The following is a 26,273-nucleotide window of genomic DNA, read 5'->3' as shown; positions in this document are numbered from 1 at the left end:
TCTTACAGTCAGCCTGCGCCTCCAAGGCCACAAGCGCCATATATGCCCCAGCATATTCCACCACCACAACCCCCTCAAGTTGATGGGTATGGATTGCCGCCAGAACCACAGGAACCCATCTATTGTTACCGCTGTGGATACCCTGGACATATTGCAGTTGGGTGTAGAGTGAGACTGGACCATCTTCGACGCCCTTTAAACTTGGCCAGGCCTATGGGAGGGGGCAACCATTAGGCTTTATTGGGCGCCCCAAGTATAAAGAGATTCCAGACGGACTAGTAGGAGATGCCACAGAAGTTGAGATCAGCATTGAAGGATTTCCTGTTCGTGCTCTGTTGGACACTGGTGCTACAGTCTCTATCATATCTGAGACATTTTACAAGAATAATTTACAGTCTTTGCCCTTGGAACCAATCAGTGATATCTTGGATATTGAGTGTGCCGGAGGGGAACAGCTTCCATATCTTGGATATGTGAGTGTAAGACTCAATATCATTGGTGGAGGAATAAGCAAAACTTCGGATTCATGCCTCATGTTAATTGTTCCTGAAACAAGATACAATGCCAAGGTACCCGCTTTACTTGGAACTAATGTGTTGCAGCATTTCTTGAATGAGTGTAAGTTACAACACGGAGCACGTTTTCTTCAGAAGGCCAATCTCCACACTCCTTGGTACTTAGCCTACAGGACTTTAGCATTACGGGATAAAGAACTGGAGCGACGAGGACACTGCCTTGGATTTGTTCGCAGCACAGAGAACAAGAACCTCATCATTCCACCCAACACCAACATGGTTATCAAAGGACAAGTAACCAAGGGGTTCAATTCACCAGTCATATGTGCTTTACTCCAACCTACCAGCTTTGCTTCATTACCACGGGATTTGGACATAGCACCTACGATTATATCTTACAACTATGACAGTCGGAACCCAGTGGATGTGCACATCTCTAACATTACAACTAGAACAGTAGTTGTCCCTCCTAGAGCTCTGTTGTGTGAGATTCAGCCTGTATCTATTCCGGAGCTACCCACTGGAGAACAAGGTGAGCCAGATGACATCATCAACCAAGTCGATGTTGATGACACTGACCTGACAAGGGAAGAGATACAGATGGGACTTGACATCATCATGAAGTTCACAGACATCTTCTCCAAACATGATGATGACATTGGATGTAGCAACATGGTGCATCATCGGATAGATATTGTTGATGAAGTTCCCTTCAAACAGAGACATCGCCGAATACCACCTGCAATGTATGATGAAGTTCGGAACCATCTTCAAACACTACTCTCAGCTGAAGTAATCAGGAAGTCACACAGTCCTTGGGCATCCAATATTGTACTTGCCAGAAGGAAAGATGGGCGTCTCAGGATGTGTGCAGATTTTCGCCAGCTTAATGACCGAACCATTAAAGATTCCTACGCTCTGCCGAGGATTGAAGACTTACTGGATTGTTTGGGTGGAAACAAGTTCTTCTCAGTCCTTGACATGAAAAGTGGTTATCACCAGGTGGAGATCGAGGAAGCTCATAAAGAAAGAACTGCCTTCACTGTAGGACCTCTAGGATTCTACGAGTACAATCGTATGCCATTTGGACTTACCAACGCCCCAGCCACTTACCAGCGTCTCATGGAACGATGCCTTGAAGGCCTACACCTTAACATCTGTTTGATCTATCTCGATGATTTGATCATATTCTCTAACACGTATGAAGAACATATTGAACGACTCAAACAAGTTTTCCAGCGGATACAAGAATGTGGGCTCAAACTAGCCACCAAGAAGTGCAAGTTCTTCAAAAGAAAAGTTCGGTATGTGGGGTACATTGTTTCCGAACATGGAATTGAAGCTGACCCTGAGAAAATTGACAAAGTGCAACATTGGCCAACTCCTTCCAGCCCGGAACAAGTCAGGAAATTTCTAGGATTCGCTGGCTATTACAGAAAATTCATCAAAGATTTTGCCAAAATTGCCAAACCACTTTCAGAGTTAATGCCAAAGTCAGCTTCAAAGAAGTCAAAGCAACCCAAGGACGTTAACTGGATGTGGGGGGAAGCCCAACAGAGTGCTTTCAACGAACTAAAGCAGCGACTCTCCATGCCACCAATTCTGGGATATGCTGACTGTACCAAGCCCTTTGAACTACATACAGATGCCAGTGGTCATGGATTAGGTGCAGTACTCTACCAGGTGCAGGACGGACAGCCACGAGTAATAGCTTATGCAAGTAGAGGACTCAGTCGTTCTGAGAGAAACTATTCAGCACACAAGCTGGAGTTTTTGTGTCTGAAATGGTCTATCTCAGAGAAGTTTCATGACTACTTGTGGGGTCATGACTTTGTGGTTATTACCGACAACAATCCATTGACGTATGTGCTGACAAGTGCTCGATTAGACGCCACAGGTCATAGATGGCTTGCTGCTCTCTCCAGCTATAATTTCAGCATTAAGTACCGCCCAGGGAAATCCAACAGTGATGCCGATGCTCTGTCTAGGTTACCAGTCAAGGAAGACCCTGATGACATGGATGAGATTGCCAAAGATTATGTCACAGCTATTTGTCATTCAACCCATGTGACGAATCTTGTGGAAAGTTTGTGCCTCTCTGCAGATGTGGTTGAAGATGAAGACCTTGACTTAACTGAGGACAGATGTGAACAGAATGCCAGAGACTGGAGACGATCACAGGCTAAAGATCAAGCCCTTGTAGAAATTATCACACACTTGAGGAATGGAGCAAGACCAGACCGGATGAACTACCTGAAGGATCCTGAAATGACATCATTGATGAAGAACTACAGTCAGTTCAAACTCAAGCGAGGAGTTCTATACAGATTCGCCAATGTTAATGGCGTAGACCGGGAACAGCTAGTTCTACCCTCTTGATTAAGAACTGCGGCAATGAGGAGCCTCCATGACAATGTTGGACACCCTGGAAGAGACAGGACTGTATCACTTCTACAGGACAGATTCTACTGGCCAGGGATAACACGTGACGTGGAGACCCACCTAAAACATTGTGAGCGTTGTCTAAGGAGGAAAACTCCAACCAACATCAAAGCTCCCTTAATCAGCATCAAGACTTCCGAGCCACTAGAGCTTGTATGCATGGACTTCCTTTCCCTAGAACCCTCTAAAGGAGGAATAGAACATGTCTTGGTTGTGACAGATCACTTCACTCGCTACGCCCAAGCATACCCAACCAAGAACATGTCAGCAAAAACAACAGCAGAAGCCTTTTTCAGCAATTTTGTCATCCATTATGGTCTTCCAAAAAGAATCCATTCTGATCAAGGAGCCAATTTTACAGGGAAGGTGATGCAGGAATTGTGCCAGCTTCTGAAAATAGAAAAGTCCCGGACAACGCCATACCATCCAATGGGCAATGGGATGACAGAACGGTTCAACCGTACTCTTTGTAACATGCTTGGTACTTTGGAACCAAATGAAAAGAAGAACTGGAAGGCGCATGTAGGTCCACTCGTCCACGCCTACAACTGTACCCGCCATGAGTCAACATCTGTAGCTCCCTTCTTCTTGATGTTTGGAAGACATCCAAGACTTCCAGTTGATCTTATTTTTGGATTGGACATGGAAATTCAGGAAAGCAAGTCCATAACAGAGTACACCAAATCCTTGAAGGACCGTTTGAGGCAAGCCTATGACATAGCTTCAACAGCATCTCAGAAATCTCAGGCCAAGCAGAAGACTTACTATGACCAGAGGGCCAGAGCTGCAATGTTGGAACCAGGAGATCGAGTCCTTGTAAAGATTGTGGCCTTTGATGGAAGACATAAATTAGCTAACAGATGGGAGGAAGATGTATATGTTGTGCTGCGCCATCCAAATCCATCGATACCTGTCTTTGAGGTTGGAAAGGAGAATGGAGAGGGAAGAAATAGAGTGCTACATCGTAACCTCTTGCTGCCAGTTAGTTCTTTGCCAGTCACAATGCCACCAGCCATTAAACCCAGACGACGACAAGTACCAATACCTGTGCCTAAGCCGAGGAAGAACACGGCTGTCGAAACAAGTGAAGATCTGTCTGATGAGGAATCAGCAATTGACTATACCCGTTCTTCAGAACCTTCAGTTCCTACTGAGATCACAGTGGAAAGGCCAACTGAAGGAGAGTCAGAAGAAGCTTTAGAAGGAGATGAGACTCCTACTGAAGAAGGGAGGGAAGAAGAAGAGCCAACTGATAATACTGTTCACCAGAACGAGCAAGATGAAGACAGATCTGAGACTGGGGCCACAGGTAGTGAGGATGACAGAGAAGAACAACCCAATTTGCAGCCAGAAGATGCTTCTCAGCCACGGCGGTCAACCAGAACCAGGTCACAGCCCAACTGGATGAGAAGTTGAGAATATGTTCTTTCTGCCATAAGTGATCCTGGAAATCCAGAATGGCTTGCCAGAGCCAACTATCTCAATTCTCTGCTAGCTGATGATAGATTCCGGGATCAGCGACACCGAGTGGCTGATACTCTTCTCGATCTTGTTAGCGGCAAGGTCAAATGATGAGACATCATTTTCCTGTGGGGGGAAGTATGTGGCAGACACAAGTATTAACATACAGTTTTGTTGTATATATGTTTTATCTATTTGAGGTCCTTTAGGTTTGTAATATTATTTTAAGTTGTTAGGAAAGTAGGTTCTTAGTTCAATATCTATTATGGGCTTCTGGATTAGTTTACTTATAATGTAGAGGGTGGTTGGGTTGGTCTATGTTTGTGTCATTGTTTCTCCTCTTTGTTCTAACCCAAGCCTTGTTTTCATTGGCTTGTTCAAACTGTGCACTTTTCATCCATCTTGCACTTGACAATACACCAATTCAGAAGTCAGTCAACAATTTGGACTCGGACAGATCTGGGATAAATAATTCGATTATTAAGGTTAGTAATCTATAAAATTGCTAGCTAATATCTATGTATTTGTATAATAATATAACTTATGTTATCTAAGTTATGTGGAATGTAATTTCAGTATTATTAACATGCTTATCTTTGGTATGGTGATTGTGTCACCATATTACTAAGTTAATAATTAAATAAGGCTAAGTAAACACTATAAATGCTTGTCATCCTTCTTCTTCCTGTGTGTGAATGTTTGAGTGAATGCGTTGATTTTTATCATTGTGTAAATACTGAATTTGTATGCAATGTCAATCATTGTATGGTAGTTGGTAGTTAGTTATATTTCCTAAATTGTATTCTGTATGTTACATTTATTCATAGTTGATTCTGTAATTAGGAGCGTGCTGACAGCTACAAAGCTACCACGCAAGGCGGCTGCCTAGACAGGACAAACACCCCAGTGTCACCCACAGGGTACGCATAATTTACATGTTTGTTGTGTCATGAAGTATATTTTATAAATAGTGTATCATACCAAATGTATGATCAGGTAATGAATTAATATAGTAGTTTCAACAAAGTGGTAATTGAATTTGTAATGTTCATTGTATGTTGGAACCGTGGACCATATATATATATTGTAATCTTATCAGTAATGTCGGGATCGAGTTATCGCCCTTGATCAATCGTTTGTTTACTTCAGGGTAAGGTAATGATTTTATATATCATTGATTATTAATTTCATGTTGATGTAATGAATATAGACTATGTTTATATTAAATGAAAGGTTGCTTTGTATTGTATTAATATATGTGTGTATGAAACCTGTGTACTACTGTTTTTATAATCTTATTGTTTGAACATTACAGGGTGTCATTGTTATCTACTAATAAGGCAATAAAGACTCACACCCGTAGCCTGTGTTGGACCTTGTATTCGCCATCACAAACCCCGGTTACACTAGTTTAATGTACAAATGTGTGGTTTTCTGATCATTATACTCTCCATAGTCGACATGTTGCAGATATCATTATTGTATAACTAATACAAATCTCAACACGGCTAAAATGTCTAAATTGTTTTAAGTTATGGGGGACTGTGGGGTAGCCTTGTGGTTAAAGCGTTCGGTCGTCACGACGAAGACCCGGGTTCTATTCCCCACATGGGTACAATGTGTAAAGCCATTTCTGATGTTCACTGCCATGATGTTGATGGAATATTGCTAAAAGCGGCGTAAAACACAACTCCCTCACTCACTCAACTATTACATACTGCGAATCCCTTCTGCCATAAAGGGCCCACATCATAAGATTAGATGGAATGAAATTCCCCGCCATGAATGAAAAGGTCATGTTGTCATAGCGTGCGAGGGTCATAGTCACAGCATACATTGGTCACGACGGGAGAAGAAGAGCAATTCAGATTCAAATATACCATGCCCAAAAGTATCGGATAGTTGGAATCATCAAGACATATCGTCTGCTCTATATAGTATTGGCAAATGGAAGTGATATGATCATATATGCTTGGAAGTAGTTGGTTCTAAAAGATGGTGTGATGAGATGGTGGCGTTCTAGTTCTTCAAAGAGGCCGGGGTTCAAATTTAAACTTGCATTATGCATACAACGGGTATAACCACCTCTGTTGGTCAGACATGCACGAATTCTTCGCGTCATGCTTCTGATGAATCTACAAATGTTAGCTTGACTCATGTTGTTCCGCTCATCAGTGGAGCAATACCGAGTTCATTTAGAGTGGTGGGTTGACTTTGACGTTGACGTCTGCCAACGACGTCCCAGACGTGTTCACTTGGGAAAAGGTCAGGGCCAAGTGCTGGCAATGGTATGACATGGGTGTTTTATCATCTTGAAAATATGGAGCGCAGTTAGCCCAGTCATACTGATACACCCCCTAACCCCCCCCCCCCCCCCCCCCCCCCCTAACCTTTACTGACCCACCCCAAAAACGCTTTCCAAACACTCTTCGATTCCTTCGGTCATGGGGGTCGAGGGTAAACCTCGATTTGTCAGAAACATGACATAAGACCAACGTCGATTATCCCAGTGCTGATGTTACCTCCACCACTGACGCCTCTGATTCAATTGACGTGCAGTAATTAATTTGTGGGATGACACGTGTATGGTTAGCGGATAGGGTCAAAAGATGATAATCGTTACCCGTAAATACTTTAATCTATAGGAAATTCATGTAGATTTACGTGTAACCACTTGTTACATGTGCGTGTAAAACTAATCTAAACTAAACTAATCGTAATCTAAAGGGCATTACTGAAGTAATAACGCGGTAAAGCCTTTGATGAAAATGAAAAATCAATCTACGTTTGTGTGTAACACACTTGTAATGGGTAAAGCTAACTTCGTAGCGCGTAGACCTTATATCCATTCAATTAATATAGCACAGCAATTTGTTTACACGTAAATCAACATGGAATTCCTATTGGTCAAAGTCTTTATGCGTAACATGCGTATAATCATAAATTTGGTGTTCACTGGTCAAAATATTTATGCGTTATGAATAAAGCTTTTATGCATAAAAAGTATCTTTGCGCGTAAAATATCAAGTTTTACAGGCAAAACAACTAGCTCTACACGTAAAAGGCCGCTTTATACGTAAGAAGCGCGTTATGCGAAAACCTTCATGGATCCTTTTGGTTAAAGCCTTTACGCGTAAGGAATTTAGCTTTTCACGTCACGTTTGTCACATTCTGACCCTATCCGCTACTGTCTGGGCATGTACTCTTACACCAGTCGTTCTGACTAATCTGTTCTGGGCTTGAGTTGTATCCGGCTTCGATCATCAACGTTATGTGTTCGTTGGTATCGGCCAACAATCTGCTGATTACAGATTGAGAAACAAATGCAGCGTTTTGACAACAAAAATCGACATGTGCCCACCTGCAACTTGCCTATGGCACGAAAAACGTTCAGCACGTTGCAAATCAATGTTGTTGTTTCCTTTATGATCAAATGTGTTTAATAAAGTGTCTCAGTGTTTAGTTGCAAGAAAATAATATGCGTCTGCACACAACCAAGCCTGATTGATAAAGGTAACTCTGGCATACAGTTGCGCGTGCTGTCCGAGGTCACGTGCTTCATGACTGTCACAATGTTGTGTTTGGAGCTTGATTTCTTCGAAAATGTTTTTGCCATATAAATCATTTACTTTCATTAGCAGATGTATTGATGTGTTTTCCTTAAAAAAATATCCCCTATTTCTTTTCATAGTATTTACATAAAACGTAAACGCCACGCTCTGCATCTCCTCGACACTGTCTGGATAAGTGTACGAATTCTGTCCTGAGGAATTCAGTGCCAATCTGCTTGTAACGCGTTGGCCAGTTGTGGGAATTCTGCGGCGTGTTCTGACGTTTACGTCGATCGAGTTCATCCCAGAGGTGTTCGATTGGGTTGAGATCTGGAGATCTCGACGGCCAGGGCACGACGTTGATGTTGGCATTAGGTAGGTAGTCTACCGTGACACGAGCTGGTTGCGGTGGAGCGTTGCCCTGTTGAAACAGCTCCCTCTTGCGGTCATTGAAAATTCCAAGGCTGTAAGGTATGGCACCAACGCTGTCGATGGATCTGTTGCAAAAAAGGGATGATAACTGGTCTTCTGGGTCGGATTCCAGCCTCGCGAATATGGTTCCTGACAGTCAAACCAGGGATGCGCCATGCAGTCTCCGTAGCTGTGGCATTGCGATGACGTATGTGGAACAGTCGAATGTAGCGATCCTGTGCAGGGGTGGTAGCTCTTGGCCGGCCGGTTCTCTGACGGTCTGCAGTGGAATTGAACTGTGTGTATCGGTCCCAAAGGCGGCAAATGGTGCTGTGGTGGACGTTGAAGTGGCGTGCAACAGAAGACTATGTCTCCTTGGATACGTCCTATGGCGTTGAGTGTCGGCATTTTCTAACATGGAAAATGTTGACAATTGGATGACAAATTATTGGCTTATGCTTGCCTTTTTATAGCCACTACCACGAGGTACGAATGCCATAACTTGCACGTGCATGTTGCTTTACTACTGTTCTCCTCCATTACATGTTTTAACAAGTGTGAAAACAATGCCGTTTAAGACATGCAAATCGACAATGGCCTCGTTTTGGGGCACCGTTTGTCGAATATCAGGCCCCCAACATTTTCCAATAACATATGTCCAATTTATTTACCAGACTTTGTGTGTAGTCAGGTTCTATGAACTACATACTATACCTGTACGCTTCTTTTTTTAAAGAGTGTATTGTTTTAAAACTAGGATATGACATACTTGCCTTGTTCATGTAGGTGAATAATTGCGGCGATATCACGGGAGAGTCACAGACCGTACAGCCAGCACAATGGATCGGACGCCACATGTAGACGAGGAGATCCCCATGTCGGAAACCAACGTCAACACCCGCAACGGCACTCGGGATGTCGATATGGTCAGCGTGAGTGGAGATGGAAGGGTCAAGTGGACCCGACAAATGGATTTCTTTTTGTCCTTGGTTGGATATTGTGTTGGTTATGGAAATCTATGGAGATTTCCCTATTTCTGTAACAGAAATGGTGGAGGTAAGAATAATAACTAAAGGCTTTATTGTAAGTTGAATATGAGAAATTTGATGTATAAATCACATATTTTGATTACAAACGTACACTGCTAGTAAGGCACAGCTCATATCCAAAAAAAAGTAATCACACATATGCCTACGGGACATGCTTCTCCTTGTAAACTTGATTATCTGTAGTAACAACCTGCGAGAAATAATGAAGTCAATTCATTGAGAAACATGTCGCGACAGTAAGTGCGTTGGTAATAATGTACGTGTATGTACATATCTATATGTGCATATCATGTTGCGTTACATATTCGTAAATCAATAATATAGTCATGTATTTTCATACAGTTATATTCTCGTGTTAATTATTTAGTACGGTTATTGGGGTTGCTTATCAATTTATTTGGAGAAGATGTATTTGTGTAATAGGTAGTACCATTTTCAAAGTAATAATATCAAACGGTACATGATTTGCAGAAAAGCATATTTTCGCGAATAGTGAGTGAGTGAGTGAGTATGGTTTTACGCCGCTTTAAGCACTATTACAGCAATATCCCGGCGGGGGACACCAGAAATGGGATTCACACATTGTGCCCATGTCGGGAATCGAACCCGGGTCTTCGGCGTGACGATCCAACGCTTTAACCACTAGGCTACCCGACCGCCCCTTTTCGCGAATACCTGGTACCATCGCTATTGAACAGTGATTCATAAACACGTGCTTCATGACAGTCAATCTGCATTAACAATGTTAATTAATTTCATATAAATAAAATATATGTAATAAACTTTAAGAATATGCCACTGAACTTGCACCAAGTCTGTTCTATCAGTGTAGGAGATGGCTGCCCCCATCATCACAAAAATACCGCCCCATCTGTCCACTTCCTGTACGCAATTTCGTGCATAACGTTCCCCACGTCTGTAAACACGATGTCTGCCATACGCACGGCGAAGCATAATACGTGACTCATCACAACACCAAACTTGTCTTCATCACAGTTGTGGTCATACTATGTGACCATGACAACATTGACGTCGCAGCCTCTGATGTAGGACGGTCAAAATGACACATCGAACTTGTCATCTGAAGGCATTCGCGCTTAAACGGTTCCGCACTGTCTTGGCTGATATCCTACGCAATCCATGTATTGCCGTAGTTGCAGAGGTGGCCGTGGTGGTTCTTTCACGTAGCCGTATTAATCTGTCCTGTGTTCTATTAGTTATACGTGATCGACCATCTGTGTATGGTGACCTTTATTTCTTTGGCAGGTTTACGTTTTTCCATTAAATAAATCTCTATATTTACTTCAGTTTGAAGATGTTATGAAACATCTTCTACTGGCAAGTGTATCTAAAGTATTTCCGTATCTTAATGATATTGTTGACACATACTATCTCCTAAATAAACCTTTTGAACAACATTTTCGGTCAAACACATTGTTTACAATGCTTACGTTCATCGCAACAAATGCATCACCAAAAGGTTCTCATTCGTAAGGTTAGTTATCTGACTGAAACATCTATGTATTGTTCTTTGTTTATTAGTTGTCATAAACTGACCACTAGGTCATAAGAAGCTACTTCTTGGCCAAAACATTGATCTCCTAACTGATAATAATTAATCCGACATTGAATGTCCAGAAACATGGCCAAATAAACAGTTAAATAAAAGCGACAAAACCCTTTCTATATTCATAAGAAATATCTCTTACAAGAATATTTCATTGTTCGTTTTCGACTTATCATGAACATGTGTTTTTGAATGACGATCATAAAGTGATGATACAAGATGTTCGCGAAAGGGCGAGCGTATACTTCCCGATCGGTGCCACCGGTCACAAGTCATGAAATAATGTCCAATTGTAAGAGCTGAAAAGCCTTATAAATGCAGTACTCATGTTTCTAATCCATTTTTGGTACTAGGAGCGTTCCTGATTCCCTATTTGATCTGCCTCGTCCTGGTGGGCCTACCGCTATTCTTTTTGGAGGTTTCTATTGGCCAGTTCTCTGGACGTGGGGCCATGCATGTGTGGAGCATTTGCCCTCTCTTTAAAGGTGATGTACTTGGGAATGATATGCAAAATATTCTTTCCACATTTCACACTCATCTTCAGATGATAGATAATCTGTAACCTGATATCATAACGTGTTGTACTGTATATACTTTTTTACACAAAAGGTCCATGCCATTACTCAGCGACGTTTTCTAACACACCATGTGATACCATGCTATAAAAGTACAGTTTCTCCTACCCCCATGTGAAGTTTAATAAAGTATAGTTTTGCCCTGAACTATTATAGTTGAAGCACGATGACGTTTGAGTGCTACAATAGTTCAGGGCAAACATATTCTGTTTTACACGTCACATTGGGGTACGTTTTTTACATAATATAACACCGCAAAATTGTGTAATCTGAAGTTAAATCAGTCCCACTCTATTATCGGTACAGTATAATGTAACAGGATGTGTATTTATATTGATAGTTTTGGTTCATTAGAGTCACATTTTGCTTGTGATAAACGTCATCGTTGAGTTTTGATCGCGTGCTTACAATCCGGATAAGGATCATCAGTCTGTGACTACGAACGGTTATATATCAATTGAACTAGATCAGAGACTATAAAGAGATCTTTGACGAGGTCTATAAGGCAAATTAATAGTCAAATTAATTTTCGCTGACATGTCGCAGGAACAACAAAACGATCGTGCTCTGTGTTGATGTGTAGTTTATCATCTGTAAAGGCCTGTGAATATAACAAATTAGATGTTATGTGACAGCTAGATTGTCCGGCATGGTGCGTCTCATCAGACAGACCATGTAGTTGTTTAAACCAGTAATTAACAATATATCTATAATTCAACATGTAAGTTTTGAAGTAGCAACTAAATTGAATATCAAGCAACTGTAAATGCAAAATACTAACTTCAAGTTTCCCATAGCATATGGCTCTTTCGGTATTAAAGTAAGTATTATCTAGAATTATCTATAATATAATTCACACTTGAAAATTCACCTATTACATGTTTAGATAAAACAATTCAAACTTGCAATTTTTCACAATTCAGACCTAGTTAACAAACAACCTATGACAACTGTCACCATTACAATTTGTTTGATACATATGTTTTTCCGTCTCACGATTGTCAACACCATGAAGTGTTTTATCCAATTCATTGTAAGAAACTGTTTCACAAATCAATAATTGATACGGATGCGTCTTCTTGATTGACAGGAACTGTGTTACCTCAGATACGTCAGATCACAGAGGGAGGTCATTTGAACCACGTCACTACGCCAGCGCATTATGGCGTGATTCAAAAGTGAACTTTATCGCAGGAAAAGGTCCTGTCGGCGCGTTAGATTTTTTGTTTTCAATCTTAATCCATCTCAGAGTATACCACAGAACATGACTGCTTTACATTCCAAACCACGTGTAAACCGGTGTCATACCATGCCGTACAATTCCATACCGTGTCATATGACAGCATTACAAGTATTACTTCGAATATACCATAATCAATGAAATCACATAATTTCATACCACATATCATCTGATGCAACACCATTTCATACCGCTACATACTAAACGTTTGTTATAATATTATTATACATGTACTTGTGAAGATGACGCTAACATGGCTGATGCTCATGATTTAAATCACTTGATTGTCTGGCCCTGACTCGATTATTTACAGACCGCCGTCATAAAGCTGGAATATTGGTGAGTACGGCATTAAACAACAAACGAACAAACAAACAAACATGATATGATTATAATATATCCACACTTCTTCCTCAGGCTTGGGTTATGCGATGAGTATGATCTCCTACCTGTTTTCATTCTACTTCAACCTGATCATTGCCTGGGTCCTGTACTACCTGGTGATGTCCTTCTATCCTGTCCTGCCCTGGACCACCTGCTCCAACTGGTGGAACACGCCCGCGTGTACCACGTGGGACACCCCCCAGACAGGCAACGCTAGTGTCATGTACAACGTTAGCTTCCTCGGCTCTACACAAACACCTAGGAACGTCAGTACACCAATCAAAAGCATTTCTAATGTTTCAAGATCAGCAGCGGAAGAGTTCTGGCAGTAAGGAAATGGCTACTTTTAAACAAAAAAGGAATAAACTTCCTGGAAGGTGCTCATATAGGATCTGCAAATGTTATTAAGTACATACCATATGCTTATTTGATGCGAATCATGTAGTCTCATACATTAATAGTCATTTGAATACACAAGTTTGTTTCAGGTACAACACACTGCGTGTTTCTACAGGACTACATGAAATGGATGGACTTCAGTGGCATTTGGTTGTTGTTTTATTTGCTGCATGGGTCATTATTTTTCTCTGTCTGGTGAAAGGTGTAAAATCTGTTGGAAAGGTTTGTAATAGTTCCATTCCATTCTGAGGGTGCATGCAGGGGGTTCGAGAATATGGTTCCTTGTGCTATAAAATTTGCTTCAGAGGGAAACCAATCATTGTGTCCTTGTTTGTTGATGGTTTGTGCAAATTGTGCAAATTCCTTGAAGTGTAATCATGATAAAGAGATATGTATTAAAGCAATGTTATATATTGTTTAAATAAATGAAAGCAAAAAACCCGATGGCTTTTGAGTGAGTTCAGTGTGTTTGGATTGACACGTTAAACTTATACATTTCTGCATTATTGGTCTGCAAAACAAACCCCTCCTATTAGAAAACATTCTGTGAATCTGAACTGCGGGTCGTCACTGACCTCAGGAAGAAGTGCTTGCATCTAATTTACTTGAGATATACCCCTGTGTCTATGGTGAAAGTGTCATTTTAACCTTGCATGGTATGGGACCCCTGTGAGATATAATTAGTTCTTATTTATTATTTCAAGTGTTATTAACGTATTCCCTACATATAGACATGGGAGACAATCAGCTTCTTGAATATAACATGACAATGTCGGTACAGTTGACACCTGTAGTAGGCATCGTCTTTGGAGATGGTATCTGATCGGTGGTTCCTCTTCCAGGTGGTGTATGTGACTGCCCCCCTTCCTTATATACTCCTCACAGTCATCATCGTGCGCGCTATGATGTTGCCTGGATCTCTGCAGGGCATCATATTCTACGTCAAGCCAGACTTCAGTCGACTGGCTGATTTCCAGGTCAAGTAACTCTCCATAGAAACCCATTCCATACTCAAAAGAAATCTTTGGTAAAGTAGAATCCACTGTTCGATTCTGACTAGATCTTAAGCATGTGTTTGTTTATGAATCATTATTAATAAGTGTGGTACCAGGTGTTCGTGAAAAAAATGAGCGTATCCTGCCCCCGTGGCACCCGTCACAAACACCTTTGCAAGTCAATTGTTCACCTGAAAAAACATGGGAACAGATGGTACAAGTCAAGACGGAATAGTAATAGTATTTGGCATCATTATTGTCATGATGCATGGAATTTTGAAATGTCTTTGAAATGTTTGACGTAACACTTTTTGAAAGTTCAACTACGGCCTTGGATTTGTAGCCCTGCGCAAATATTTTTGGGCAAGAGTGTTATTATCCTACATGTATTTGAAATCCTGGAAGAAAGAGCTTGTCTGATTGTTCATCAAAATTTGTGACTTGTAGACACTTAAAGCTTGACCTGCTAGAATATTGCAGTATATGGAGAGAACGTTGACCATTGGAAAGTTGAAGTCATCTGTCATGTAGTCTGAGAATCATGTACACATTTGTCTCGCAGCTGCAATCGGAACATATCTCTGTTTTCAGGTGTGGTTGGAGGCATTGCTGCAAATTTTCTACTCTCTCGGCATCACCTGGGGTGGCCTCCACACCATGTCCAGCTACAACATATTCTCCAACAACTGTTACAGGTATACTCACTGACATCATGTTTTAGAAAATTTACTGCAACTGGCGTGAACGCTTTGCGCTGAATGTGAAATTTTGTTTGTCCTCCTGCAATGGCTCATAGTTGAGTCCATAGTGTTATTGTTTTACGTGTGCTCAATTATAATATACACATTATTCAGTATGCGATATGTGCAGCAGTAATGTGCGAGCATGTTTATATAAATGACCAGTTGGTAGAATTTGTAAAGAGAGTCATGAGGGCAAGGGAGAAATATCTCAGTGTATAACTTATATTTAAACTTCTACACTGATCATGAACAATTTACTTATTTGTGTAGTAATACATGACAAATGTAAATGTGTACTTTTTGTACGTATGAATGTTTAATATCTTATTATTTAATTAAATGTATATTTTCGTATTCAAACATGTGTATCCATGGACAAATTATATACTTTGGGCCGAAAGGTCTTATGTCCAGACAAATATCGAAAGAGTATTATGTCTGAATCAAAACCTGCAGAGATGCTGTCATCATTACTTTCCTGAGCGAGGGCACCAGTTTCTATGCAGGCTTCGCCATCTTCTCGGTTCTTGGATTTATGGCGGAGAAAAAAGGAATGCACATATCAGAGGTTACCAAAGCAGGTGAGAATGGTTCAGTAAGAAATCAATAAAGACTGGTCGGTAAATAGACCCAGAACAGCCGTTTAGAGTAAGATGCTGGTGAGAGACTGATATAGTGAAATGGGTTTTACATCACTTTCAAAGGTGTTTTTTTCACCAGTAACAGCATTTCAGGGTAAGGCGTGAGGAAATCCTTTTAAGTTTGCTATTCAAATATATTTAATGAAATATCATGAGCACAAGTACTGTTCTGACTATAATCAGGATAATAATTGAAGCAAATCTGGCATACGAACCAACGACAAGCAACTGTACTTCATAGTGGGGTTCATGTACATGATATCTCCTAAAGGCGCATTCACACGGTACAACTAATTGTCTACAATCTGTTGCTTGCAACACATTGCATCGTGTGAACAGGCAAGTCGGTTCAACTTCTGATGTATGAAACTTGTTGGAAGTGAGTTGTACGAAATAGGACATGCTCTATTTCCATGCGACAAGTTCAAAAGTATCGGGTATTTGCTCTTTCTCAAAACACAAATAATCATTCTGAAAAGTACGGTAACCCTATATTCGTTTTCGAAACGTAAAAACTCTGCACCTAACCTCTATGTTGGATAGTGTTACAAAATCACGATTCTTTCGCGTCTGTCGAGATGCCATACACATCAAAAATATTTTACACTAAGCTACGATACATACGTCTCTGAAGTCATTATACCATTAACATTCAACTGACAAATTATCTAAATCACTAATACAAATGGTCGAAATGAAATCATCCGAAATATTCAAGTGTGAAACTAAGCCCTGTGTTCTGAAACCTTCCATTGGGCTTCTTGTTGGGAAATTTCTAGTATTACATGTTACCATTTCCTACTATCTTGATAGATCAAGTCGTCAATTTGTTGCATACATAAACTCAGATTACTGCGAGGGTGCAGGGCGCGATAATCGTTGCATGAAATGAGGAATAAATAATTAGATACTTTGACAATGATTTGGAAAAGTAAACGGACATCGTTCCACGTGACGCCATGACTGACTCAAAATAACGCACACTGACGACGGTATTGGTCTGCCTTTTCACGTAGTATCAAGGCTAGAATGGAAACATAAAAACAAATATAGCATGCTGATTTCAGATATATTGTTACTGATTATTTAACTTGCAGGACTCATTTATGTACATATGTAATCCCTGCATCAAGGATAAACCGAACATTCCGCGTACTATCAGTGAACTCGCTGTGTTGTGAAGGTAACCGGTAGTCATGTCATATTAGTATACGTCAGCACCTACTTCGTTGTACATATTTGTAATCTTCTTTGGGGTGCGGGTGAATTTGTACACAACACATTCATTTCAACCCGTTTGTTTCAATATTGAATAATATTTTGAATATCTCTTAAATATCTTTTGAACCAGTAAAAAATTTTTACTGCTTCAACATGGGTATATTTTTTCAAAACTGTTTCATTTTATTTAAAATGCCACAGAATTTATGAAACTTCTGTTTAAACAGAGAAATTGCAATACCTCGTGTCGTGTAATGCATGTCCTTCCAATAAGATGCTTTGTGAATGAACACACTCATGAATGAATGTACATATTTCCTTTGGAGAATCGTGAAATAGTAATTATGGCAAATATCTATAAATAGGTCCAATTCAGAAGCCACTTCATTTCTTAAAATAAAAGAAAATGTATACCTGAAGAATTTTTCCACCCATTATATGTTTATTAATGTATGCACAAGTCTGAAAAAACCCTATTTGTTTTACATTTGTATTTTACCGTTTGATTAGCGGAAAATTGATGTCTAAAGGTTGCTTAAGGTGCGCGTGTAAATAGTGGCCGACCATTTGATATTCATAGGTGAGGGGCGGGTCATGGTGTGTTTGGGTTTAGGTGTGCGTTGATGGGTGGAGTGGGGAGCTGTTGTATTGATAAAGCCTAACATTTTGTTCTCTTAATCAAAATTTTCTCCACTATGAACGAATATTAGTGGATATATAGGTACTATTTATTTTTTGTGGTACCTATTTCATCGTTTATTATTAACTGGTATAAAACCTAAAAGTATCTGGTTTCAGCTGGCCATAGGACACTTTCATAAGTTGTACAGGACATTCAATAATTTTTATTACCAAATTAGAAAATTTCGGATGACAATCATTTAATGTCCATGAAAAGGAAACGACTCTTACCAATATTGATAAAGGTGTGTGGGAACATTTTGGGTACACATGAACAAAGATGTACCAGAAGGTAATGAGAGCCATAGCAATTGCTCACCACGGACATGACGGATGCGGAGTTACATACTGGAGGTATGTTGTACATGTACACCCCTCCCTTGTGTTTTGACGTCATAGCGGAAATTATCATTTTGCCACATAGAACAAGTACATTTTCGTATTGAATGTGCCACGTTATACAAAACCGTACAATTCTATTATGTATGTCATTATGTTGTTGATATATAAGGCAGTATTGTGTTCACTCACAGTTTACATAAAGCGGTCAAATAAAACATTTCGTCGCACTGTACTTTATCTATGTACCATAACATTTGGCCACATTTTAGATTTTTTTCGGTAGGACAACAGAAACTTGGAGAACATTTAGCCCTTTTTGCTTTTGAAACCAGTTTTTAATTTTTCACCATGGAGTTGTCAATTAAATAATGTACAACTCAAGTTGCAAAGTTAGGGGTTGGCCCATTTCTCGCACAGCTTTCATTTTTCAAAAGTGTGCGTCTGAAAATCCCAAACAGGATTCTAGCGGTAATGTAGTGAATCACAAGCTATTGGTCAGAGATCTCGCGAGATCCGAGTTGTGTGCAACTCTACGCCGTGTTAATGCTGAGTTGTATACAACTTCAGTTTGTACAACTAATTGCATACAACAAATTGTATACAACTAGTTGCATACAACAAATTGTTACAACAATTAACTAGTTGTACCGTGTAATTGTCCCTTAAGACACAGGACCAGTGAGGTTGAACATCACATGCTTGTTCTGGGCAATAGTGACTATGCTTCTTTTCAGAGAGTACACATAGAAATAACCAGATATAACATGCTCACAATTTTTTTAATATGTTTAATATCAAATCTGGTTTATGACTGCTTTGTGTTAGACACTGCTTTGAAAAGGTTGTATTCAGATTAGTCAAGGTCCTGTTCAGGAAGAAGGTTGCTTCTGTGAAATATGGAAATGTATTAATGGCACAGTCTAAACTAAATTATCATCTAAGTAGATAATACTTTTAACTACGTAGATGATACTTTCATCTCCGTATGTGATATTATAATCGTCCGTATCGTTACTCTGACGGTGATATTGTTTCATGCAGTTGTAACCCAAGTTGGATACAAACGTTTATATTTTCAATAAAGACGATTACATAATTACCGTTAATTTGATTAACTGTTTGGAAGCATGTTGGTTGTTTATCTTCAACGTGTAAAATTATTAGCGCTAAAATAACAACGCAACTGCAGAATTGCACGTTTAGTGCTTTTATAGATTTTTGACAGATATTGGTTTGATATAGGTTTATAGTTTGATTGATTCTTACCCCTTCATATTCACGTTTTACATCTTAAACCTAATTTCCATAATGGAGAAATCATTAGGATTAACATATTCCCCCTGCTTTAACCATGTTATGGTTGATATATAATTTCGCTAAAATTTTGAATAATGACCTATAGCTGTTTATATTTTTGTAGTTTGGAGAACATTTTCTGCTCCCCACTCTTTATTACGGTTGTTGAAATGAAGATTTACTTTATGCAATGTTTAGATAATACCTCAATAGAAAGCAGAAAGTCACACCAATCGGTCATTTTAAATTACGCCAGTGGTTATATATAACTGACCCGGAACTGCTGGCGATAACTCGAGATAATATTGATGCCTAAATGAAAGTATCTTCTCCGTAGATGTGAACAGTATCATATGCGTCGATGAAAGCATCATATACTTCGATGAAAGCATCATCTGCGTAGATTATAGTTACTGTATCATCTGCGTACGTGTAGGTATCATCTACGTAGATGAAAGAATCACCTACGTAGCTTTAAGTATCTTCTACGTAGATGATATTGTTTTTTTAGACTGTGGCACTAATCCGCTTCCATAGTGAAACGTTTCACAGATATAGCTGATGGAAATATTCTGATACTTTGTAAATGTGATGTGAGGTATACTGACTCCGAGCCGACCAGTTCTTCTTTTAGCCCCTCACTGGCGAGCACCAGGCAGGGTAACAATAAGTACCATCATTTAACGTCTTTTGGTATGACGCGGCCGGGGATCGAACACCGGACCCTCCACACTTCGGTTGGACGCTCTGCCACTAGATCACTGGGCGGTTTATACTTGTAAGAAGGACATCAACATTTAATGTTTTGTATTACAATTGCAAATCAACTTGCCCTTAATGAAATTCAATTCCCTTTCTGTTTAGAGATACATGTAAACACACCGTTAATCGCAAGAAAATGTCATCTGGTCACGCACACAATTTTGTACACAAAATATCAAAACTTAGTCGTCTGGGACGCCGCGTTCAAAGTGCAGAGTTAAGTCCCGGAGGCGTGTCTGTCATCACCGGTTCGAATCCCAGATTCGCCCTGATTATGTGTCAAGGTTTGTCCAGCACCAACCCGTGCTCATGGCTTTCGACCCGTGAAGATTCCGGGGTAGAATAGGTCTTCAGCAACCCATGCCTGCCGTAAAAGGTGACTATGCTTGTCGTAAAAGGCGACTAACGGGATCGGGTAGTCAGGCCCGCTGACTTGGTTGATGCAGGTCATCGATCCCAATTGCGTGGATCGATGCTCATGATTTTAATCACTGGATTGTCTGGTCCAGACTCGATTATTTACAGACCGCCGTCATATAGCTGGAATATTGCTGAGTGCGGCGTAAAACAACAAACCAACCAACCAACCCGTGCTCATGGGTTTCACCAAAGTGACATGTCTGGGGCCTGCATTACTTGTGATATTCCGCAGGTCCTGGTCTTGGCTTTGTGACTTATCCAGAAGCCCTTGCTGAACTTCCGTTTCCACAAGTGTCTTCAGTCATCTTCTTTGTTATGCTTGTCACAGTGGGAGCTGATAGCGAGGTCAGATTTCAATGGTTCTGTCCAATGACACCCAACAGTTTGTCCTGGAAAATCATGAAAATGTAAAACCTTGTCGTTGCGACATTTAAACAAACATTTAGTTTAATATTATTTGGCCGAAGTAAACAGCTGATATGTGATTATACCGTTATGATTTAACACATAATTGTATATGGTCGAAATATCGTCAAACAGTTATGCATCAATAAGAAAGTCAGTTAATGAAATTCTAGAGAAATCAGTGAAACATGTTTAAACCTCAAACAAACTAATGTTTTCATTCCGTTTCATGTTGTCCCTTTTACAACACTCCTTGAATATACTTGCTGTCAATAAAGGCATATACATTCTTAAGAATGTGTTCCTTCTGACTGATGTTGTTTATGTTTGCTCTAGTTTTGCGCATTGGAAACGACGGTGACTGCAATTATAGACACGTTCCCTAAACAGCTCCAACGCCGACGGAGCTGGGTGACAGCTCTTGTTTGCATTTTCAGCTTCCTTGTTGGCTTGGTCTTCACAACTCGGGTGAGGAGGCTGTGATGAGGTTTCTGTGCCGTGATAATTAGTGACCTCGAAATCCTAGAGTTGTTCACAAAGCAATATATAATATATATCCATAAACACAGGGTAAATCTATCCTTTTATAGGCGAACACTTTCAGTTCTATCGAGGCTCTTTGGATCTTGGAGCACTTGCCTGTATTCTTCATTTTATATTTTATATTTTATATTTATCCTAATACACCGCCGTGATATTGCTGGAATATTGCTAAAAGCGGCGTAAAACCATACTCACTCACTCACTCACCTAATACGATTTCAATGATGAATAGTAAATATGAACTGCGTTATTGTATAGGGTGGCATATACGTGTACATGTTGATCGACTGGTATGTGGCGAGCTTCAGCACCATGCTTATAGGCATCCTTGAGTGCATCATCATTGGTTGGATATACGGTACGGCTGATTTCTGTGTCCTATACGTACATTTAAAAACACATTACATGCTTAAAGGTGTTGATTTCAAAGTTAAAATTGTGTCACTGTTCAGAATATTTAACACTTTGTATATGTGTCAAATTGATAGATTCGAATCAGCTTTGGGTGAATTAACAGTGTCGAATAGTTACATGTCATATATTAGTTATATGAATATTGTGTTAATTTGATAGTTAGACTAGTATCATCATAGGGGTGATTGAACGTACCTCATTTTTTCATTTAAAGAATAACTTATATGCATATATTGGAGTGTGAAATTATTTTTAAAAAATAAAAGACATTATTAATTCATCGTCTTCTAAAGTGTTAGTCGGAGCAGCCTATTGCTCATTTGTGCTTTACCTCATGATATACAAGTTGTGTCATGTATTGAGTGACATCTTAACCTGTTGCCTCAGGTGCTGACCTATTCAGTAGTGACATCGAGATGATGCTAGGACGGAAACCACCTATCTATATGAAGACTCTCTGGTGCTTTTTGACACCTGCACTGTTAACGGTAAGTCCAAAAATGGCGTATTATCCATGATTTGTTTCCCATGTACATTTTGTGTCGTTTTGTTACATTCACTGTACCATACTATATTTCAGATGTGCTTCATCCTCACAATAGTACAGTACGACGTTCCTGCCTATAATGACTACGTATACCCGACATATGGCGTTGCTATTGGACTATTTATTGGCCTGGTGTCTATAGTACCGGTGCCGATCTGTATGATAAACGAGTTATCCAAGGCAAAAGGGACGTTTGTTGACGTAAGTGTTTTGTTAGATAAAAATGTGTATTACGTTTGACAGTATTGCTCTCAAAATGCCAACTAAAATACACATAATTCGCTTAGAAAAAAGGAGCTTGTTGGATGAGGACTGTTAAGTGACTGGCAACAAACACATACTGTTTATGCAAATTGTGTGAGTGGCACTATATGATTACCCTTCTCGTGAACACCTGGTGTCGTCACTAATTTTCAGTGATCCATTCACACTGAAATCTGTTTCGTCGGATATCCGAGCCTGGTTAATCGAGGTCTTTAAATGAACACGTCGAGATACATAAAGGAATAAGGATCATGTGTATTGTGAACTGTTCATATTTTATAAGCTTCGTCTGTATCAGGCCAGGCTATTCAATAAGTAAGGATAAGATGTATGGATGAACAACAATTAGGAGCCAAGTTTCGGTGCAGTTTCTGGCACCGTTATCAAGCGACAAAACCGTTTTCATAATCATAAGAAATCATAAGATCCTTTACACGATTCCGACTTTATCATAACCATATGTATATCAATCCGTATCGATAGTGAAACATGAAAAAGTGAGAGTACCCTGCGCAATCGGGGGCAGCAAATTTCAAAACCTTTTTTCAATCAACATTGGATTTGTCAACCGTTTGGCGATCTTAATATATTAAATGGTCAAACATTATGGTGAGAGTAAGTTGGCCAATACAATAACATCGTTGTGTACAATCAGGGTGGTTCTGCACAATGTCCACACCTTTTAAGTATTATATCTGTAAAGCTAATCTCCATTATATGTGCTTTTCCTCCCAATAAGAATATAAGCGTGTATGTTTTTTTGTGTAATTTATCGGTTTCATTGAATGCTTCATGATATATTTTTGTTTTATTTGACAGCGTGTGCGCACTTGCTTGAAACCTGACTCCACTTGGGGACCAAACTCCACAAAAAGACGTATTGAGTATTCCAGACACAGGAAGACTAACTGGAGGAACTCCTTTAGGATACATAAATGGTAGTCAAAGGAATACCAGGTTCATATGGGTCGGGAAGTCAACTTTAAATAACTTCCTTTGGATAAAAACACTCAAGGACAATAAATCATAATAAACATTCTGGTCGTGTCATTTTCATTATGATAGGGGAGGTTTATATTTTCAAAATACATTTTCTTGAAATCGGATTTTTTCAGTGAAAGATCAAGACATCCTGCTTCTTACAGAATAAAGCTTGTATTGACATATAAGTAAAGTGAACACCGTGATGTCTTATGTAACACTAATGCCGTTGCACAAAGCGATCTTAGCGTTAAGGTAATCGTAACTCCCATACCTTAACATTGGCTCACGGCCGTCGTAGCGCAAAGGTTGTTTTTGTACAATGGCACCCTGGTCTATTCCAATTAAGGTAAAAAATACCTGAAATCAATTACTATATTCAATGTTTTGCCTTTACGGTTATCTATATATATTTATGTACAACCATATTTGTGATGACGCGCGTGCATGTTACACTGCAAACTGTCTGTATTTTTTGGACAGTGGCCTATAACTGAGTAACATATTTGGCTGTCTGTGGAAGGACAATTTCCCCCTGGAATCCCGGGAAGCATGAAGGCCAAGAAACATATGCTTGTTGTAATAAAAGTAGTCTAAAACAGATCGAAAAACCAAAGCTCATGCTTATGCATCCCTGGTCCAGAATGGATCATTTACAAGAGGTTAGGTGAGGTGAAATTGGGTTTAACGTCGCGTCCAAGATTATTGCACTTATAGAGCGACGTGCATGCACGTGTGTGTGTGTGTGTGTGTGTGTGTTTGTTGCTGCTTGTACTAGTCCGGACTGATGCCGATTTATAGTGCTTGCTCACTGAGATACCATGCCGCAGTTTAACATGAAAACCCCACTCAGACACAGTATACTGACTCCGAGCCGACCAGTCCTTGTTTAAGCCCCTTAATGCCAAGCGCGAGACAGGGTAACACCAAGTACCATCTTTTAAGGTCTTTTGGTATGACGCGGCCGGGGATCGAACCCTGGACCTTCCGCTCTCCGGGCGGACGCTCTACCACAAGACTACGGAGGCGGTTCATTTACAGGATGTCGTACTATACTGATGTGTAAAAATCAAAACTGGCCAAGTTATATGATGAAAACAAGGTTTCGTGGATGTACATGGTTAAGATAGGATGCATGGGTAAGACAATTTGAAAAGAAATGAATAAGGGGTCTGAGTTCGAATTTTCATCACCAACCATTTGTAGATAACTCATGCATTTTAATGATGATTCAAACACATCCTGCCACTGGCACAAATTCTGCTGTTGATCGGTCCTTAACAGATGCAAACCTACTGAATGTATGGTATGAATGTGAATGGTTACTCCATGAGGACTCTTATTGTAGAGACCATATTGCAATAATGTTTGCAACTGTTTTACAGCCGGCGATCCACCTTCTTCCAGTCGGAATTTTATGAAGGTCAACTGATCTTTATTTCAACTTCTATGTACTGATAAACTAAAATATACCGGTATAGTTGTACCGGTATTCAGTTGATGAGCTGAATTCTATTGGAGACGAAGGCAAACTCTCAAACGCTCATATTCACAAAACTTGCTAACACCAAGATTGTAAAGAAGCTAGAAAATACAGAAGGAAGTCGAGATATATTTCCGCTGCCATCTTACTGCGCACAATTGAAATAAAAAAATACACGTGCCATGGTGCGGCGTCCTGTTACACAGTATCCAAATTGAAATGCAAAGATTAACCAAACTGTGAAATCCTTAAATGACAACAACAGATCAAGATCATTTTAATTGAATCATCAACAAATTATATTTTTTTTAAAAACAACAACAAAATTTTCGGTTTGCAAGAAACAAATTGAATGCAATAAATTGGGTCGAATAAGTGGTAGCAACAAAAAGTAACAGGCCCTTATAGAATAAATGTGAGCGCACTTAATAGGCATGTCCTCGTTCCAGAATTGTATTAGTATCAGTCAGGAATATAAGTCACCAATAAACGCTTGGCAAGTAGTCAAGTAGTTAAGACATAAGTCAGATCCAAAAGGGCTTTGAATCGCCAGTCTACTCGAAGATGAACCATCCCGAAACCTTTCGAATGATTAAGCATGACATGTACATGTTTACATGTATAATTCTTGCACACGCATGTCCAAAGTTTGGAACGTAACGGCAAAGGTTTCAAAATATGATTTTACCATGATCTTAGAGGTGATAATGATCTTTTCTAACCAACACACTTGCCAAAACACTTTAGATAATTATTCATCATCAACTAACATATGCTAAAATTTCAGAAATACCAAACGCAAAAGGAAAACAAAATGTTTTATCTGGTGAAGATTATACCAAATTAGTTTCATTTGATGAACAACGTACTGCACTTGAGGTCATGACACTGCAACATGAGCCGACAATATCCATTATCAGCTCCTGAAGCACGTCAGTACT

The 26,273-nt window shown here is 39.7% G+C and overlaps 1 protein-coding gene across 1 annotated transcript; it reads left to right on the top strand.

The window, feature by feature from the left end:
* The first annotated feature begins 9,152 nt into the window (after positions 1 to 9,152).
* LOC124138557 (sodium-dependent proline transporter-like) lies at positions 9,153 to 23,892 on the top strand. The gene is made up of 13 exons (XM_046505269.2): positions 9,153 to 9,436; positions 11,350 to 11,481; positions 13,229 to 13,523; positions 13,684 to 13,816; positions 14,437 to 14,571; positions 15,181 to 15,284; positions 15,789 to 15,913; positions 20,928 to 21,040; positions 21,437 to 21,568; positions 21,902 to 22,001; positions 22,445 to 22,545; positions 22,638 to 22,805; positions 23,688 to 23,892. Exons 1-13 carry the CDS (start codon positions 9,220 to 9,222, stop codon positions 23,808 to 23,810), a joined length of 1,878 nt encoding a protein of 625 aa, XP_046361225.2. The 5' UTR covers positions 9,153 to 9,219; the 3' UTR covers positions 23,811 to 23,892.
* Positions 23,893 to 26,273: the final 2,381 nt, after the last annotated feature.

This window comes from Haliotis rufescens, unplaced genomic scaffold, assembly GCF_023055435.1.
Source record: "Haliotis rufescens isolate VD_foot unplaced genomic scaffold, xgHalRufe1.0.p SCAF_17, whole genome shotgun sequence".
In the NCBI taxonomy this organism is placed as follows: Eukaryota; Metazoa; Mollusca; class Gastropoda; order Lepetellida; family Haliotidae; genus Haliotis; species Haliotis rufescens.
This window is presented reverse-complemented; position numbering and strand designations above follow the sequence as displayed.